The following is an 18,335-nucleotide window of genomic DNA, read 5'->3' on the forward strand; positions in this document are numbered from 1 at the left end:
TATAATGTTGAAGAGATTGTCGGGCCAGGGAAGATTTCTGCTGCTTCCTTGTATTCCAAAATGCTTATTGGAAAGGAAGAACTGTTAGTAGTTTTTTCAGCAAACGTCTGTCTGGTCAAGATTGGAATTGGAGAGTGAATAAAGAACCAACTTCAAGCTACCCAGAGTTCTGATTCCACATGTTGTAGACTCTGAGAGGTGGGGGTTTGTCACCATTTTTAGCTTTAGGATAGCACTGAGAAAGGAGAAGTAACATATTTGATATCATCTGGCTTGTGAGGACTGGAGACAGGCTTTGTGTTTTACCCAGTAGGTGTGTGTACTCCAGAGCGGCCAGCGGGGAAGCAACCCACATGGCGCAGCAGACCTCTCCTGCCTCTCCCCTCAGCAGTGCATTTCAGCTATTCTGCCTGTTCTGCTCCCCACTCTGTTTCTGGTGAATCCTCTCACCGCCCCCCCAATACCTCTGGCCTGTACCCTAGTTCTTGTATGCATAAAAAAATTTTAAAAGTCTTTAAAAAAATTATTCATAAGAGTAGCCCATGTTGATTCTGGATGATGAGATAGCTTGGCAACATCATCACTAGTCTCCACATTTGAGGAGAGAAACCTTTAGGCTTACAGTCTGAAGGGTTAAATTGCCTTGATGTGGGTAGCCCTATTTAACCAAGAGTAGGAATAGTGAAGTCTTCATATTTTAAAATATTTTGTATTTTACAATGATATTTGAATATAAATATACTGCAAGAGCTCCTTTATTAAATGTGGTACAAGTGCAAAACCTCAGCTAAGATTGCTCTCAGATACCAATTAAGAGGCAAAAGGCCAGGAATTCCAAATCCTCTTTTGTGATGTTTTGTGGTTTATTGTAGGATTTGCTTGATTTTTTCCCACCCTTGTCCCAAAGACCGTTGACTTTAGAATTAACTTTTATTTTTCTCTCCTTACCTAGAAAATGTCAGGTGCTAGAACTGAAGTATGACTGCTGCTGTCCTGCCCAACTCATTTGGAAATGACCTTGCAGGCTCTGGTTTAGTCTGGATAGTGCATGTGTGATTCTGTCAAGTATAAAGGTTTGTGCTGATGCTCTGTAGATGGGGTTGAAACTGTCCAAGTGCTGCTTTCAAATGATGTCTTGCTAAAAGGAGCCTTATTTCTCTTCCTTTTTATGCCTCTCAGAGGAAGATGTGGCCTCCTTTTCTAGAGTTAACACCTCTGGTAACACCTCTTCCTTGACTTTGGGTCGTGGCACCTTAGTCCCTTAGTGGTCACCTCATGGCTCTCCATCATGGGTTCTTAAACCACCATTTTCCTTGACCATGCTATGGTGAGCCCTGTGGACCCTTTATTTAAATTCAGTTTATTTGGTTCCTGTGACACTAGACCTGGGTAGAAATTGTGGGACCATGGGTGTGAGTGGGTACTATGGAACTTTTCACCTGACTTAATGAGGCCCCCTTTGGGCCCTATTTAAAGAAGCTATAAGGAGTTGTGGTCCCAAATTCTCTTGCCCATGGATACCCAAAATGATCTCTTTCTTTTCTGTTGTGACAACTGTCATCTGTCTAAATTCATTTATCAGCTGTTGTAGACACTGGGGATACTGTAATTAACAAGACAAAGTCTCCCCCTTCACCTAGGAGGTGAGGGCTGTCTTATCTTTCTCTGTGATCACTGATTTACATTTTCCCTTCTCCATTTGTTGTAACTCTCTGTGGGCAGAGACCATTTCTGGTTTTTTGCCCCTGTACCTGAAGCAGTGCTGGCATTTAGGTGCTTAGTCAGGGTTGGGGTGGGGGGGTGACTCACCTCTGCAGGGCGGAGGGCAGATTGATGGCACCTACCCAGTCCCTGTGCTGCAAAGGAGTTGGCAGGTTCTTGGTGTGAGCATGTGCTGACCTGCTGGTGGTGTTTCTCTTCCCCTCCCCCAATACAGGCCTCGTGCCCTCTCCAAGGCACCATGAATGCCATCGTCGCTCTATGTCACTTCTGTGAGCTCCACGGTCCCCGCACTCTCTTTTGCACAGAGGTTCTGCACGCTCCACTTCCACAGGGAGCTGGGAATGGGGACAGCCCCAGCCAGGGTGAACAAGCTGAGGAAGAGGAAGGTGGCATTCAGATGAGCAGTCGAATCCGTGCTCACAGCCCAGCAGAAGGTACCAGCGCAGAGTCCAGCAGCCCAGGGCCCAAAAAATCAGACATGTGTGAGGCAAGTGTCTTTTAGAGTAGGGGACTAATTTACCTGTGGGTGAAAATGCGGATGGGGGGGAGGTGCCATGCTGGTGCTATGTATTCAGCTTCCTGGGCGGTGGGCAGGACACCTGGTGGGACTGAGCCATGGGTGTGACCACACAGGAAGCTTTGATCTACAAACCATTCTCCCTGGGTTTTTGTGTCCCTTTTGGTCCCTTCCCTTTGTCCCAGCTTTAGCTTTTTCTACCTACTCCTTACCAACAAACAGTTGCTACCACCATGGCATTTCACAGCAAAACGCCCCATTTTACAGAAATCGTTCAACCTACCCTTCACACACTCTGACCTGTTCTAGACCCCAGTTCCCTGAAGCCAGTGTTTTCTGGGAGTTTCTCCCAGGGTTCTGACCTTCTCTTTGGGTTGCTTCACAATCTGGGGAATGAAGTTTAAGTTTCCTTAATAGGCTGCTGCTTCACCTGAAGGCCCCGAGCCATGACCTGACATCAGTGATGTTGGACCTGCCCCTGCAGTGTGAGCAGGAATCCATCTGCCTTTTCTTTGTTCCTATTGAGAAGCACACCATAGGCATGAGATTGAGTGACCTATTGCTAGAAACACATATCAGGGATAAAGGGGATAAAGGGGAGGGAACAGAAGATAGGGAGAGCCTTCCTGCTGCAGATAAATTGACCACCTGTGAAGGTGGGAGAGAGGAAGCAGACTGGCCTGGCAGAGCCTTGGAGAGTCCCTGTGCCAGAACCGCTGTGGGAGGTGCGGCTTGCCTATGTGCCTGCTTGCTCAGTCTGCTGGGGACAACTACAGAGAGGCAGCAGCTGGGGCCACCAGTGCAGTGACTCCTGCAACAGGAGGCCTGAACTTGCCTTTTCAGGTTGCTGCAGCAACCGTGAGGTCTCGGCAGCCTCTGAAGCCCCTGCCCCATGGTTGTGTCGGGACCATGATAGAGACCAACACAGAATGCCATGCATGCTGCTTCCTAATTCTCGGCGTTTAGCCTCCTGTGAAATGGGGAGTCTCACTGTAATTTTCTCAGAGGGTTACTCCTTGGATTATGTGAAGATGAATGCAGGGCTTTCCTTCAGTGCAGTAGATTGTATCTGTCATTCATACCCTCTGACAACTTCTGTGATCTCTGTCCTGGTTTCCCTAGTCAGCAGACATTGAAATCTTGAGATAAGGGTAATCTAGAAGTCAGCTATTTTTGTATGAAAATAGTTTGAGTTTTCTAACTCAGATTTGCCTAAGAGTAAGAAAGTTTGTGCCTGCTTCCTGACTGACTGGTTTTCTTGTCCTTCTCGGGAGCAGGGCTGCCGGTCACTTGCTGCAGGGCATCCAGGGTATATCAGCCACGATAAGGAGACCTCGATTAAATACGTTAGTCACCAGCACCCCAACCACCCCCAGCTCTTCAGCATTGTTCGCCAGGCCTGTGTCAGGAGCCTGAGCTGTGAGGTAAGCATCTGTGACCCTGGGGCAGAGGGGCAGGGACGTTTCTGCAGGAATCTTGCACATGCTCCATGCTGCCTGAACAAATCCAGCTGGTCATGAAGAGAAAGACAAAAGTCACTTCTGTCACAAAGAGACAGATGGATTGGTGCAGCAGGATAGCAGCCAGTTCTCCAGAACAAGCTACTTTAGCTCCTTGTTTTTTGTGTGGTTGCAAGCTTATCATTTAAAGCACTAAACTTTTGTCAGTTTTACATTCTTTTTTTTTAAAGATTTATTTATTTATGTATAAAGAGCTGGGGTATAGGCCAGAGGTGCAGGGAATGAGAGGATTCACCAGAGACAGAGTAGGGAGCAGAACAGGCGCATTGACTGAAATGCACTGCTGAGGGGAGCAGCAGGCGAGACAGGAGAGGTCTGCAGCGCCATGTGGGTCAGCTCCCTGGCCAGGGATCGCACTCGTGCTGCAGTGGCTGCAGATTGCTTCATAGTGCTGAGACTCAACCCTTTGTGCCACCAGGGAGGCCCCCAATTTGTCCATTCTCGATTGACATGTTTCTAACGTAAGAACTATATCTAGGATATGCAAGTTTACCATGTCAAACCTCATCTTTTTGTTGTTTCAGTTGTTTCTGCCTCAGTTGTTACTGTGTGAACTCTCAGAACCTATGGAAGAGTGAATCAATTTGTTCCTGAACTGCAGGGCTGCTCTTGTGTAGTTCATGTCTTACCTTACACATTACCCACTGTCACAAAGAATTCCTCATCCAGTTACTAGAAGTTGCCATCACTATGCCCATTGGTTCCACACGCTGAGCTCCTTGCTGTTGTGCTCAGTGACTTCCTTGCTCCCCACCCCCATTTTGACCTCCTGCTGGTAATCTGCTAAAAAGCGGGTGATCATGTTGACAGAATAGTGTGTAAGGTTACAATGAAGGTTCATAAGGGAGACCTGAGTTCTCGCCTACCAATCAAGAATGCAGGCTTGATTATATGAACTCTGCAGTGGCCATTTGGGCTCTTTAATTCTCCAGCATGTCCCAGATGAGTGATGTGGGCAAATTTGAGTCTGGGATAGATGCAGCATTTGTATGGGAGTTATTTGTGGCTAAGGGTGGAAAAATGTAATGAACCTACTTTATTGGCCCTTGCATTCCATGATAACAAATGTTATCTTTAGAAAGTTTCTCTCTGCTCCTATAATTAATTGGCTAATTGGTACAGAATGATAAGTCTGAGAAGGATTTTTTATGTTACCGAAACAAGGAAGGGACTGTGTCCCTGAGAGGCTGTTGTTGTGTCCCAGGTCTGCCCTGGCCGCGAAGGTCCCATCTTCTTTGGGGATGAGCAGCATGGCTTTGTGTTCAGTCACACCTTCTTCATCAAAGACAGCCTGGCCAGGGGCTTCCAGCGCTGGTACAGCATCATCGCCATCATGATGGACCGGATATACCTCATCAACTCCTGGCCTTTCCTGTTGGGGAAGATCCGAGGAATCATTGATGAGCTCCAGGGCAAGGCTCTCAAGGTGACCCCAAGTCAAGGGGGAGCAAGTGGCAGTGTTGGGGGGGGTGCTCTACACTAGGAGAGGGTAAGAACTTGGACAGTTTTGTTACCTCCTGGTCCTGTGGCCACTGCTTTGCTACCTCCTTGTCCTGTGGCCACTGCTTTGCCTGAATTTCAGTCTTCTGGCTTCAGAGTTGGGGTCATGGCACTAGGCCTCACAGTCCATCAGTCCTGCTTGTTATACAGGTCTCCCCTGTGTCCTTGTGGCCCTGGTTTCTTGTTCAAAGATGCTCCAGATTCTTTGCTGTAGGCAGAAGCCCTTGTTTCATCCCTGGTGTCAGGAGACTGTCCAGTCGTCATGTTGCAGACCTACCACCTAATGGAGATCTGCAGCTATGGCACTGCATCTCAGGAGAGGTCAGGGTATGCTCTGGTAACAAACAGCCCTCAAATATTAGCAGTTTCAAAGCACAGAGTTATTTCTTATTCACACTGTGTCCCTTGTGAGGAAGTGAGGGATCTGCTTCTTGAACTCTTATTGGAGCAGTACCCATACTGGATGCTCATTTGCCCAGCTAGAGGGCATACAGGGTACTGGAGGGCCTTGTTTGTCTCACCTCGTTGCCAGAACTGCCGATGACGTAGAGTCTGAGAAGTGATGAGGTCCTCCCTGTGCTAGGAAGGGGTAGGGCTGGAGATAGTGGGGGACGGGCTCTCACCACTTTGGGCACATGGGCACCTGAGTGCATCAATTGCCCAATGAGTTGTGGCAGAGGGCCCAGAAGAAATTCTTAACTGATTCCTCTTCTCAGATGGCTTCTCTGGCCGGGGAAGCAAAGCCATTCTGTTGAAATTCTGAGGCAGGTGGTACCTCTGTGCTGGTCAGGAGAGCAGAAGGGGACAGTCTTGGGGAGTAGATTTGTGCAGCTGGCTGTGAACAAGCCGGATCTGGACTGCGTGGCTGGTTGGTTGCCTTTGTTAAAGAGCCACCCCTTTCCTCTGCATTTCAGGTGTTTGAAGCAGAGCAGTTCGGATGCCCACAGCGTGCCCAGCGGATGAACACGGCTTTCACGCCATTCCTGCATCAAAGGAATGGTAATGCCGCCCGTTCGCTGACGTCCTTGACAAGCGACGACAATTTGTGGGCATGTCTTCACACTTCCTTTGCTTGGTAATGAGATTCTTGGGTCTTTTAGCAATAAGAACGGTCCCAGTGTGTCAGTGGGATTGTGCATGGACTTGGGGAAAGTTGTCCTTGGATGAGGCCCTGTGTGTGATGGAGGTGAGCACTGGCTGTGCTGGTGTGCTGCCTTTCCCCGTGTCTTGACTGAGATGTAGAAAGCTGTTCAGCTGGAACTCACTTCCCATCAATCTTTTTGAAGTGATGTTCTTATACCACAGCAGTGATCTTCTCCCCCTCTTTTTTTTTTTTTTTTAAGATTTATTTATATATGCATACAAGAGCTGGGGTATAGGCCAGAGGTGTGGGGGGGGTTTGGAGGATTCACCAGAGACAGAGTGGGGAACAGAACAGGCAGATTGACTGAAGTACACCGGTGAGGGGAGCAATGGGTGAGACAGGAGAGAGAGAGAGAGACAGGTCTGTTGCGCCATGTGGGTAGCTCCTTGGCCGGGGATTGAACTTGTACTGCAGTGGCTGCGGATTGCTTCATAGGTTGCATCTTAAGCCCTTGTGCCACCAGGGAGGCCCCTCCCCCTCTTTTTTTTTTTTTAACAACAGGAAAATTTTATTCTACAAAGCTTCTATGGGTCTGCAGTTAGAAGGTGGCTTAGGTGGGTGGGTCCCAGTTTTCAGGAGTTTCTCCTCAGCCAGTCATCTGAAAGCTTGACTCTGATAGGGGCCGGCAAGTTGGTGCTGTGGGCAGGACGCCCCTTACAGTAAAGACATGCACCCTGACTGCCCCAGGGTGAGTGATGGAGAAAGACGGAGGAAGATCGGTTAGGTCTCACAAATGGCCTAGCATCACTCATTGTCACATCCAACACTTTTGCTTGTTACAAATGTGCTGTCACTTGGCCCAGCCCCATCAGGAGAGGAGTAGGCTTCATCTTTTGAAGGAATCATTGTGGCAGTGAATTTGTGAACATACTTGAAAACCACCATAATCTGTCCTTTGGACACAAATTGTTTCTCTTCTTCCCATTACAGGGTATACTCCTTCCAAAGTCCCGCCCACATTTTCAAGCAGCATCAGCTTGAAATCTAGGTCTTGTCCAGGTCAGGTCCTGGTATGGGTGAGGCTCCTGAGGAGCAGAGGCTTGAGTATAGCTTCTGAGAACCTGTGCACGAAGAGGTTGCCCCACCTGTAGACCTTTCCTCCTGTCTTTTAAAATCCCTTTTATCAGGGAAATTTTCAAGCAGGCCCAAAGTAGAATAAGTAGCTCCATGTCCTGTTTACTCACCTGTCGTAGTTAACAGCATTTTATTACTTTTTCATCTGATGCCTTTCTTTGTTTTCATCCTGGAGTATTTTTTTAAAGCAAATGTTAGTTGTACTGTTTCAGCCATAAAGCCATTATCCAACAAAATTGACTTCATTCCTTAGTGTTGTCCAGTCTATGTTAAATTTTTTGTCTTGCCTTAGAGATGACTTTTGAATTGGGGTCACAACAGCACCACACAATGTGTGGATTGTTCTACATTCTTAGTCTTCAGTGCTTCCTGCTATACAACCACCCCCCCACCCCCTCAAGTTTTTTCCATCCCTTTTTTTTGGAAGACTTGGGTCATTTGTCTTGTGTTTCCCTTTTGGATCTGGCTGATTGTAGCCCTGTGGTGTTCACATGTTCTTTTATACCCCATTTTCTGTAAACTGATGGTAAGATCTAGAGACTTGATTGGCTATACTTCAGATTTTCATTTGCAAGAAAAATTCATACGTGACTTTGTTCTCTAGGCTCCTAAAGGCATGCGGCAGTCGGCTGACGGAGAAGCTCCTGGAGGGCGCGCCCACAGAGGACACCCTGGTCCAGATGGAAAAGCTTGCAGGTGAATTGGGAGGTGCTTGTACTGGAACCTTTGCTGCCGTGACTGCTGGAGGCCCTCCGCCATGCTGGCAGAAAGGGCTAATGATGGGGCCCAAGGGTGACTAAGCCCAAGAGGCACGTCAGCAAATGTTTGCCCTTTAACCTTGGTCATGATTTCCTGTCTGTTCCTCAGAAGGTTGGGAAGATCCATTCTTAGGGCCTGTCAGTCTGTGGACAGGATAAATTGTTAAGGTTTTCTTATCCCTACTTTATGACAACTGAGTTTTTTTCTTTCTAGATAGTATTTCACTTTTTCCCCCTAAACAGGAAAATGATATGCTTCAGTTGGACCCTATGTTTCCATCAAGGGTAGTGATTCCTAAACCTTGCTGCTATCTGGACAGCTCTCCCTGGGTTCATGATCACCTCCCCATGTCTTGCAACCTGGCCACACATTCTCACAGATGGGTCAACTCTAGAACTTCTAATTGTTGTAGTGATCACACATTTCTAGGCTAGTGAAGATGGCCAGGGTCACCTGTTGGTAAGATTTATTTTCAGAGAGCCAAGTATATCAACGTTCAGTAGAGCAAGAAATGCAGCATGCGGGGCTTGTGTCATGGTGGGACTGTGTCTTGATTAGGAAGAGGGTGCACAGAGAGGTCTGGGCACATGCTTTGAAGTCAGACCTCACTTCAGATCCTAGCTCTTATGTGTCATGTTTACACAGTTACAGCCCCTTCCCTGTAGGCCTCATTTGTGATATGGAACAAAGATGGCCTCATTTGTGAGGGTAGTCACAAAAGATTGTTTGAAATCAATATTGCTCTATTTGTAAAACTGTATAGACTTCAGGACAATGACAGGATTAAATAAAAAATGTGTTTGGGGCTGGGTCCTCAGAAAAGTGTCTGCTGAGGACTGTGCAATAAATAACAGCTGTCAGCATTCTCATCATTGGTTTGAATTTTCCCACCAGCGGTGAATAGCTCACAGCTTCATGCTTTACAATGCTGCGTGAGCCTACAGCAGGCCAGACCCTTTCTGCCTGCCCCAGGGCTCCAAGGGCAACATGTAGTGTAGGCAGCTGGCCCAAAGCAGAAAGCAATGACCGATTAGTCAGTTTAACTGCAAGAAGCCTTGTGCTGAAGTCACCTGAGACTGTTGGATGCAGGGAATGGAGGAATCTGAGGAGCAGCATGTTCATTGCTGTTCTTGTGGTTTGTGTTGCAGACTTAGAAGAGGAATCAGAAAGCTGGGAAAACTCGGAGGCTGAGGAGGAAGACAAAGCCCCTGCCTTGCCAGATGGTACAGAAGGGCGGGAGCTGACCAAATGCCCAACGGATTCTTCCTTGCTCTCAGACTGTGGAAATTGGCAGACCCGAAAGCTGTCGGTCTTTAAGTCCCTTCGGCACATGAGGCAGGTAGGTGGCAGAGGACTAGAGCCCTGATCAGAAAGTAGGGAAAGAGCTCAGTTCCTCTCCTCCCAGCAGGGAACAGTTGTTAGGGGTAACTAAGAACCTTCTTAGTGAGTGGGTGAAGATAACACTCAGTATCTGAGGTGTATTAGTCATAGGATCAGCACTCCCTGTTAGGGGCAATGTAGCGTTGTCTTTAAAGAGAGGCTTGAATTGTCAGCTTCTCATGGCCCCGTTAGTCTTGTCTTTCTAGACCCTTCCAAAGGTATTGACTAGCAATATTACTGGTTTACATGTAGCCTGGACTGCAACTTGAGAGTAATGACTCTTACAAAAAATTGGAAACAACCTGAATGTCCAGCCATAGTCATTGTGTCCAAACTGTTGAACATCATGGACAGGGTTTACAAACTTAAATTTGTATCTTTTTATATATAAAGATATAAATATAAGTTTATATATATATATATAAACTGTCCTGCTGCAAGGAAAGTCAGGTGGGAAGAGGTGGTCACTAGATAATGGGGGCAGGTTGTCCCTTTTGATGATATTTTTCTGCATTTGTCTTTACAATGAGCATGAATTTTATTGAATGGCAGATACTCTGTGGGACTTTTGGATGAAAACATCCATCAGAACATTTTGTGTTTGGCTGCAGTCATCCTCGTGATTGCACATGTGGATCTAAGTTGAGAGGAATCTTGAATTCCACTAGCAGTGGGAATATTTTGAGGCTACTGGAGTCAGATAAAATGTAGTATTGTAGCCTCCCTTTTTTGGTGATTATAATTGTTATTTTTAGCCATGTTTATAAGCTGTGAGATTACGGACTGAACTCTTATATTAGTGTTGCTGAAGTTCATAGAAGGGGGGAGGTTCTAGATTAAAGCAGAATAAAGACAGGACAACTAAAGCAATCCTAACTCTTTAATGGTTCCTGGATCAAAAGAACAACAACTATAAAGTGTATTTTCAGGATGGCATTTCTGGGTATGGACATGGTTGTGTAGACACTTCTTCCGGATGCTTACAAGCCTGCCGCTTACAAATAGTTCAGCAAAATAACTGTGGACAGAGATCTTTAAGTATGGAGAACTTTGGGTTAGGTCTTTAGATGCAAACTTGGGGGGTTCCACCTGCCCTCTTTCAACCTTGGGCAAGTCACTCAGCCTCCCCGAGAAGATAAGTGACTTTCTTACTCCTGAACCAGCTTTCTTCATTACAGGGAAAGATTCTAGACAAAGACACAAAAAACTTCATTTGGAGGGAAAGAAGAAAATTCAGGGTAGAAAGCATTGACCTGTTTTTCAGGTCCTGGGTGCGCCATCTTTTCGCATGTTGGCCTGGCATGTTCTCATGGGGAACCAGGTCATCTGGAAAAGCAGAGACGCAGACCTGGTCCAGTCAGCTTTCGAAGTTCTTCGGGTAAGAGCATCTTTTTGTTACGTTTGCAGCAGGACAGTATTTGCTAAGTGTTTTTAAAAACAATCCTGACTTTAGGTATGAATGTTAGGGTACATGAGTAGAGAGGCCCAAGCCTGAATCTTACACCCATGTTTTCTCCACTATTGAAAATGCCACTCGTTGACGGTTTCTAGGTCGGGGAAAGAGCCCATGCTATCTTTTTTTTTTTTTTTTTTTTTAAATAGAGGCATGTTTTATTTATTTATTTGTTTGTTTTGTTTATACATGCACTGGGTACAGTCAGAAGCGCGGGAGGGTGAGAGAATTCGCCAGAGCGGGGAGCAGAGCAGGCAGAAGGACCGAAGTACACTGCTGAGGGGAGCAGCGGGCGGCAGGAGAGGTCTGCGCGCCATGTGGGACCCTCCTCTGGTGGCCGGGGAGCAGCCAGGGATTGAACCGGCACCGCAGAGGCTGCGGGCAGCTTCGCAACCCAACGCTCAACCGCTGCGCCACTGGGAGGCCCGCCCATGCTATCTTAATGGGTTGATAGCTAACTCGCCTGTCCACCTCTCTCACGCCACCACTCTGAAACCATCAGAGTGGGTCGCAGCTGCCACAGAAGCAGGTCTGGGTGACCACATGTTCCTCTGCACAGAGGGTTCTTGATGAGCTGAGTGGGATGTGGTCTCCATCCCAGGCTGTGGTGGGTGCCAAGGCTGGGTCTGACTGATGTATTTAAATCATCAGAAAGTGTGAGCATACCTGCCATCTGCCCAGGCCTGTGAGGGCACAAAAATGAGTAGGGTACAATCTCCCAGAAACCTTAGAATCTCTTTGCAAGGAGGACAGAGAAACATCTGAGAAGTCAAAGAACAATATAAGGATTAACACCGCAAAGCAAGGGCAGCACAAGTGTCAGTGACCAGCTGCCAGGATAAGAGTTGGGCAGTGTGGGATCCTGCCTGTGGGGTTGAGTGACCAGGGACTGGAGGGGAGGAAAGCTTGGGGCAGAGCTGCAAGGGGATGTTTGGGGCATGGATAATAGAGTGGTGGGAAGTTCTGGCTTGTGTGGATTCTGAGTTGCTCTGTCCTCTCCAGACCATGCTGCCTGTGGGCTGTGTTCGCATCATCCCTTACAGCAACCAGTATGAGGAAGCCTACCGGTGTAACTTCCTGGGGCTCAGCCCCCACGTGCAGATCCCCTCCCATGTGCTGTCTTCAGGTGCGTGCTTTTCAGCTGAGCGGAGTCCCGCACCTCAGGGCTCAGAGGGGAAACTGGATCCTAGTGGTGTGTCAAAGGGTGCTGCCTGCTGGCCTGGGAGGCAGAAGTCAAGCCTACAAGTAACCTTGTAGGGTTAATTTACCAGTGGCTTCAGACTTGCCTGTCTTTGAAACGGGCCTGGGTTATACTGGACAACCTCATAGTGGGGGTGACCTGCTGCAGCATGGTTCTGGGGGTGGGGGTGGTCAGAGGGAAGACAGGGTGCAAGTCCTGGGGTTGGGAGGCAGTACAGGTGGACAGCCAGATTATCGTGCCACTCTAGTGAGGGTAGTTAGAGGCTGCCCAGTAGTGATGGTCGGATGACTTCCATGTCCTGCAGGTCTCGTGGGCTTCCTTTCTAGGCTCTTCCTCTGTCATAGTCCCTTGTTCTCTCCTACTTTTTCCTTCCTTCTGTAGGCTGTAAATCCATCCTTAACATTCATCAGTACAATGGGGGCTTGCTCAGCCTGGTTTTAGCTAGACCCAGGAAGCTAATCAGCATCCTTCATCTTTTACGAAGTTCAGGAGTCAGCCTGTCCTCCCCAGGGAAGTGACTTGGCTGAGCACATCTGTGAGCAGCGGTCACACTGCACTTGGATACTCGTTTAGCACCCAGCCGCCTGAGCGGGCACCTCTGTTCAGCATCCAGGCTAGTTCTGAGTCCCTCAGGCAATGCCTTTTTTGTGAGTAATGTCAGGAACACAGACGCTGGATTCACAGAGGGCTTGGAATTCTTAGCAGTATTAGTTGTGTGACCTTGGGCAGGTCACTGAGCTTCTCTTAGCTTGTTTCCCCATCTGTAAAATGGAGCTAATAATGGAACTGCTCTCATAGGCTGTTTTTGGTGTTAAACGAATGAGGTGTATGAAGTAATCAGTAGTTCTTGTACTGTAACACAGTGTTGTTAGTGGTTTAATAAACCTTAACTCTCTTCCCAAATAAGCTAGCGAAGGTTTGAAATACCAAAGCACTGATCTTAGGAGACTTTTCACCAGTATTTTCCTTAGTTGACGTTAAGATCATTTAGAAGGGCAGGATAAGGTGGACTTTTATCAGGAGACCATGAGGAGCACTTCCCAGAGCAGTGTGTTTTGTGTTGCCACAGAATTTGCTGTCGTTGTGGAGGTGCACGCAGCCACCCGCTCCAGCCTGCACCCCACTGGGTGTGAGGATGACCAGTCCCTCAGCAAGTATGAATTTGTGGTGACCAGTGGCAGTCCAGTAGCTGCAGACCGAGGTGGGTGCTGCTAAATGGGGGCTACCTCTCACCAGAACGAAAGTAGAAAGAAGGCACTGGGGTCCCTCTCACTCCCCCTGTGCTGACCTTCTTCCCCCTCCCCATCCCCAGTTGGACCCACCATCCTGAATAAAATGGAAGCTGCTTTGACTAACCAGAATCTGTCTGTGGATGTGGTGGACCAGTGCCTTGTCTGCCTGAAGGAGGAGTGGATGAAGTAAGTGCTGCTGCTTGGCTCCTGGAATCTGCTTCCTGACAGGATGGCTCGCTGCATCCTGCTGAGGAAAATCTGAAGCTGTTGCCAGAAAAAGAGGCAAGACCGTGACCACTCAGAGAGAGAGTTTGGAGAAGGGTTTAGTACCAGCTCTGCCACTTACCTTATGGATGACTTTGAGCAGTGATGCAGTATTTCCTACCCTCAGGCCGCTCCTGTGAGAGGGGGTGACCACCTCGACCTCCAGGGAAGCTGTTATTTTTGCCACTTAATTAACTAAAAATCTGAAAATCAGATAACAGATGTTCCCTTTTTATTAAGCAGAATTATTTCTTCCTGCCTTCTTAGTAATTTTTTGTCAAACTTAATTGTCCTGATCTAAAATAATATGGTGACTTAAAGAACAACCCAGTCCTTTTATGCATTTAAGGAAAAAAATTTTTCTCTTCCCATCTTGTGCGCCTGCTCTGCTATAGGGTTAGAATTGACGGGCACGTGAGCAGCCTGACACACGCAGGTGTGAGCTGCACTCTGCTGTGTCTTGTAGGTGTTTGAATCCAGCTCTGGAGCCACTTAAGCCCCAGGACCAGAACTCTGGTGAGGGTGCCACGGTATCTGAGTGTTTTGTTTTGTTTTTCTACAGCAAAGTGAAGGTCCTTTTTAAATTCACCAAGGTGGACAGTCGACCCAAAGAAGACACACAGAAGCTTCTGAGTATCCTTGGTGCCTCCGAAGAGGACAATGTCAAGCTGCTCAAGTTCTGGATGACGGGCCTGAGCAAAACCTACAAGTCACACCTCATGTCTACTGTCCGCAGCCCCACGGCCTCAGAGCCTCGTAATTGACCCCACCTTGGGAGTGTGTCCCATGTACACCTCCTGGGAAGTGTTGATGGCCATCCTTGCCATCGAGCTCAGAGGCAAGTCTTCTAGGCAGTCACAGACGATCCTCCCATTTCTGAACTGCTGGCACGGAGCTGTTTCCCAGCAAGTAACACAAACTTCGGGTTGAACTTTGCCTTCTTGTGGGATTGGGCCCTTTGTCGTTCTTGGCATTGCCCATCTGGCTGTTTGAACTGCTCCATCTCTGCAGAAAGCAATAGGCCTCGTGCTAGCAGGTCCCCTGCACTTGCACACCTGTGGAGAGGCTGACAGGAAAACATGCATCAGATGCCTCCCAAGGATGGAGAATTCAACATTTTTAGGAATAACAGGCCAGCCCCAGCTACAATACCATATCCTCTTTTGAGGTTAAAGTTTGAAACTTTGTGTTTTGAAATTCAGCAAGAGTTCTAGGATATATGTATATGTTTGTAGAGTTTTGCTGCAGTTTTGAATTTTCAGTACCTGTACCAATCCTTAGTCATTTTTTTGTAATCTGTGTAGGGCTCTGGGAAAGGCTTTTGGGGTGGAATGGATTTATTCCTCATTTCGGGATCCTCTGGAATTCATGTTCTGAAATCATGTTACTACTAAGGCTTAATGTGCCCCTGCTTGGCAGTGAAACTGCCCTGTAGAGGACAAGTCCCTGCTCTTTTTCATAGGACGATAATGCTGTGCCAGTGCGTCAAATCCAGACATTTGACTTGCCTGACTCAGTATATGGAGGTGAAAAAAACTACCATAGTTTTATTTTATAGCACTTTGTCCTCTATTGCTTCTTAAAACATTTCCATTTGGCTGCAGTAACAGTTTTTCAAGGGAGTATGCTGCTATGACAGCTTCATCATCCCAGTGTACATTTTTCATAAGGACTCATGATTTGGAGGAATTTTCCAGCAGTTTTGCTGATTTGTTTATATTTTGTTTGTTTAATTTATATTTAACATGAAGACCAAGTTTATATGACTAGGTATCTGTATCTTGTAAGAACACTGAAACACAATAAAGATGTATTTTTGTATACTGTTGACTAGGGGATTTTATTGGTTTGATACTAAAATTTATAAGAGATCAGTTTCAGAAAATACTGTGGTTAAAAATAATACCAGTGATGACAGAACTTTTTTGCATCTCTGGAGTCTGTTAAAGATTGGCAGCTTCCAGAGGAAGGCCTGGGTGGTAAATTATTAATTTCAGGCACTTTCAACTCAGCACAGTGGCGGTTACCCACCCCAGCCCCTCAGCCATTTGGCAGGCAGCTGTGCTCACGTTCCTGGGGCAGCTTGCCACATCCTGTGAGAGCCAAGGCGGGCAAAGAGGACTCTCCTTCAACTACTGCGGAGCTGTGCTAGGATCACTGATCATTCCTGACGGCCAAGGTGCTAAGAGGTGAGCATGACTGTGTTGATGCTCAGCACAGAGACAGTTTTCAACAATTAAAAAATAAATAGCAGGGCCTCATCGGTGGCGCAGCAGTTGACCTCTGGGCTGCGAAACTGCCGCAGCCTCTGCAGCGCCGGTTTGATCCCTGGCCGCCAGGCGAGGGTCCCACTTGGCGCGTAGACCTCTCCTGCCGGCCCGCTGCTCCCCTCAGCAGTGTACTTTGTCAATCTGCCTGCTCTGCTCTCCCCTCTGGCTCTGGTGAATTCTCTCACCCTCCCGCGCTTCTGACTCTGCCCAGTGCTTGTATAAATAAATAAATAGCAAACGGTGGAAGGGGGGATTGATTTATAGTTCTCTCATCATTAGGCCCAAGTTTCCAGTGTCTAAAAGTCACAAGCCCTGTAAAGAGACAGGGAAGTATGTTCTACTCAAAAGATTCCAGAGTCATAGAAAAAGACTTCATGGCAGATATAACTATCTTAAAAATGCTCACAGAACTAAAGGAAGATGTGGAAAAAGTCAAGAGAACGGTGTGTGAACAAAATGGGAATAGCAACAAAGAAAATGAAAAAAACAAGTCTGGAATGAAAACTAACTGAAATGTAAAGTTCATTAGAAGGATTCAAATGAAAGTTTGAGCAGACAGAAAAATCGATGAACTTGAAGATAGGACAATGGACTATTACTGAGACTAAGGAACAGATGAAAAAGGTTGAAAGCAAATAGAGCCAAAGGGACCCATGGGATACAACACCACCTAGAGGACCAACATTTAGATCATGGAGTCCCAGATGAAGAGAGAAAGGGGCAGAGAACAGTTATCCTCAGATTTCTAATCAGAGACTTAGGAGGCCAGAAAACGGTGCCTATATACTGAAGAAAAATGCTCAAAGAAAAAAAATGTCAACCAAGAATCCTGTATCTGATATTTTGTCTCCCAAAAGGAAGGAAGAAGTGAGCAAGAATTTCCAATAAGCAAAAGCTGAAGAAGTTTGTGACCACTAGGCCTGATCATGAAATGCTCTAGGGAGAAACCACCAAGGTGAAATGGAAAGAGATCAGGCAATACCTCAAAGCCATACACAGAAATAAAGGTCTCAAGTGAAAACCAAACATAGACAATTATAAAAACTATTGTTATTGTAACTAGTTTGTAACTACTTTTTGTTTTATACATGATTTGAGAAACTAATGTGGGCCTCCCTAGTGGCACAAGGGGTTAAGCTGCAGGACTATGAAGCTATCTGCAGCCACTACAGCATGAGTTCGATCCTCAGCCCAGGGAGCAAGCCACATGGCGCAGCAGACCTCTCCTGTCTTGACTGCTGCTCCCCTCAGCAGTGTATGTCAGTCTTTCTGCCTGAAAGAACTGGGCTGTAAGCCAGAGGTGCGGGGGGTGAGAGGATTCACCAGACAGAGTGGGGAGCAGAACAGGCAGATTGACTGACATACACTGCTGAGGGGAGCAGCAGGAGAGACAGGAGAGGTCTCCTGCGCCATATAGGCTGCTCCCTGGAGGGCTGGGGATTGAACTAGAACTTGCACTCAGTGGCTGGTAATAGCTTGAAATAGCTCTGTCTTTAACCCCTGCGCCACCAGGGAAGCCCAGTTTCATAATTGTTAACGAGTTCCCCTTCAGGAGGAAAAAAATTCACCAAGTATAATATTTGTATGCAGTCCTTTTATGTTCAGTCTTATAGATTGTAGTAAAAAGATGGTCTTCCAAAGTTACTTCCAAAACTGCTTTTTCCCACCCAGGGGTTGATGTTTCAACTGATGGCAGTCAAGGAGACCGTCCCCTTGTTACAGAAAGGAAATTGTAGAGGACTGTCATTTTCATTTAAAGACCACAGATCATGCAAATTCCTGACCAGGGTTCAGGAAAGAAGACAGGAAATTCCCACTCTCTTCTCTTTTTCCTCCCTGTGAGAAGTAACAGCCCCTCCCAAGGGATAGGTGGAACCAGTGCTTGCTAAGACAGCACCTTTGACTTAGTTTCCACTCAGTTTATGCTTAAAGTGGAACGAATGTCTTCAAATAAGGGAATATATAGGGAGGATCAGAAGAAACACAAAAGATTAAATCCCTGACTTGGGGCTGTCCCCACCACGCTGTGGTCTTCAGCATGTTGGGGTCAAATCCTGCCACCTACTAAACCTCCTTGGTTTATCTGACATTCTGTTCGTTTCTTGGATCTTCCAAGCCTTACCTAGCTGATCCCACTCTGGAGAGAGGAGGTGTGAACTGAGAGGAGGTCCTTATGCTGCTCTATGGCTGGAGGAGGGTCTGGGCTTAGTCTGGCTTCGATGGGCATGGCGCTGGGCGTGCACTGTAGCAGGGCAGGGTGCCTGTGGCCAAGTGTACCTGGCTGGCAGGGGCGCAAGTG

The 18,335-nt window shown here is 47.1% G+C and overlaps 1 protein-coding gene across 1 annotated transcript; it reads left to right on the plus strand.

Annotated features, from left to right (window-relative positions):
- Positions 1-1,939: 1,939 nt before the first annotated feature.
- Positions 1,940-14,530, plus strand: FLCN (folliculin; the record flags this gene model as incomplete). Its single annotated transcript, XM_084239380.1, has 11 exons — positions 1,940-2,209; positions 3,517-3,663; positions 4,964-5,185; positions 6,174-6,334; positions 8,082-8,173; positions 9,385-9,575; positions 10,881-10,994; positions 12,072-12,195; positions 13,340-13,471; positions 13,583-13,688; positions 14,329-14,530. Exons 1-11 carry the CDS (start codon positions 1,961-1,963, stop codon positions 14,528-14,530), a joined length of 1,740 nt encoding a protein of 579 aa, XP_084095506.1. The 5' UTR covers positions 1,940-1,960.
- Between the last annotated feature and the right edge of the window lie 3,805 nt (positions 14,531-18,335).

The sequence above is a fragment of the Talpa europaea genome, assembly GCF_964194135.1.
Source record: "Talpa europaea genome assembly, chromosome: 7".
NCBI lineage: Eukaryota > Metazoa > Chordata > Mammalia > Eulipotyphla > Talpidae > Talpa > Talpa europaea.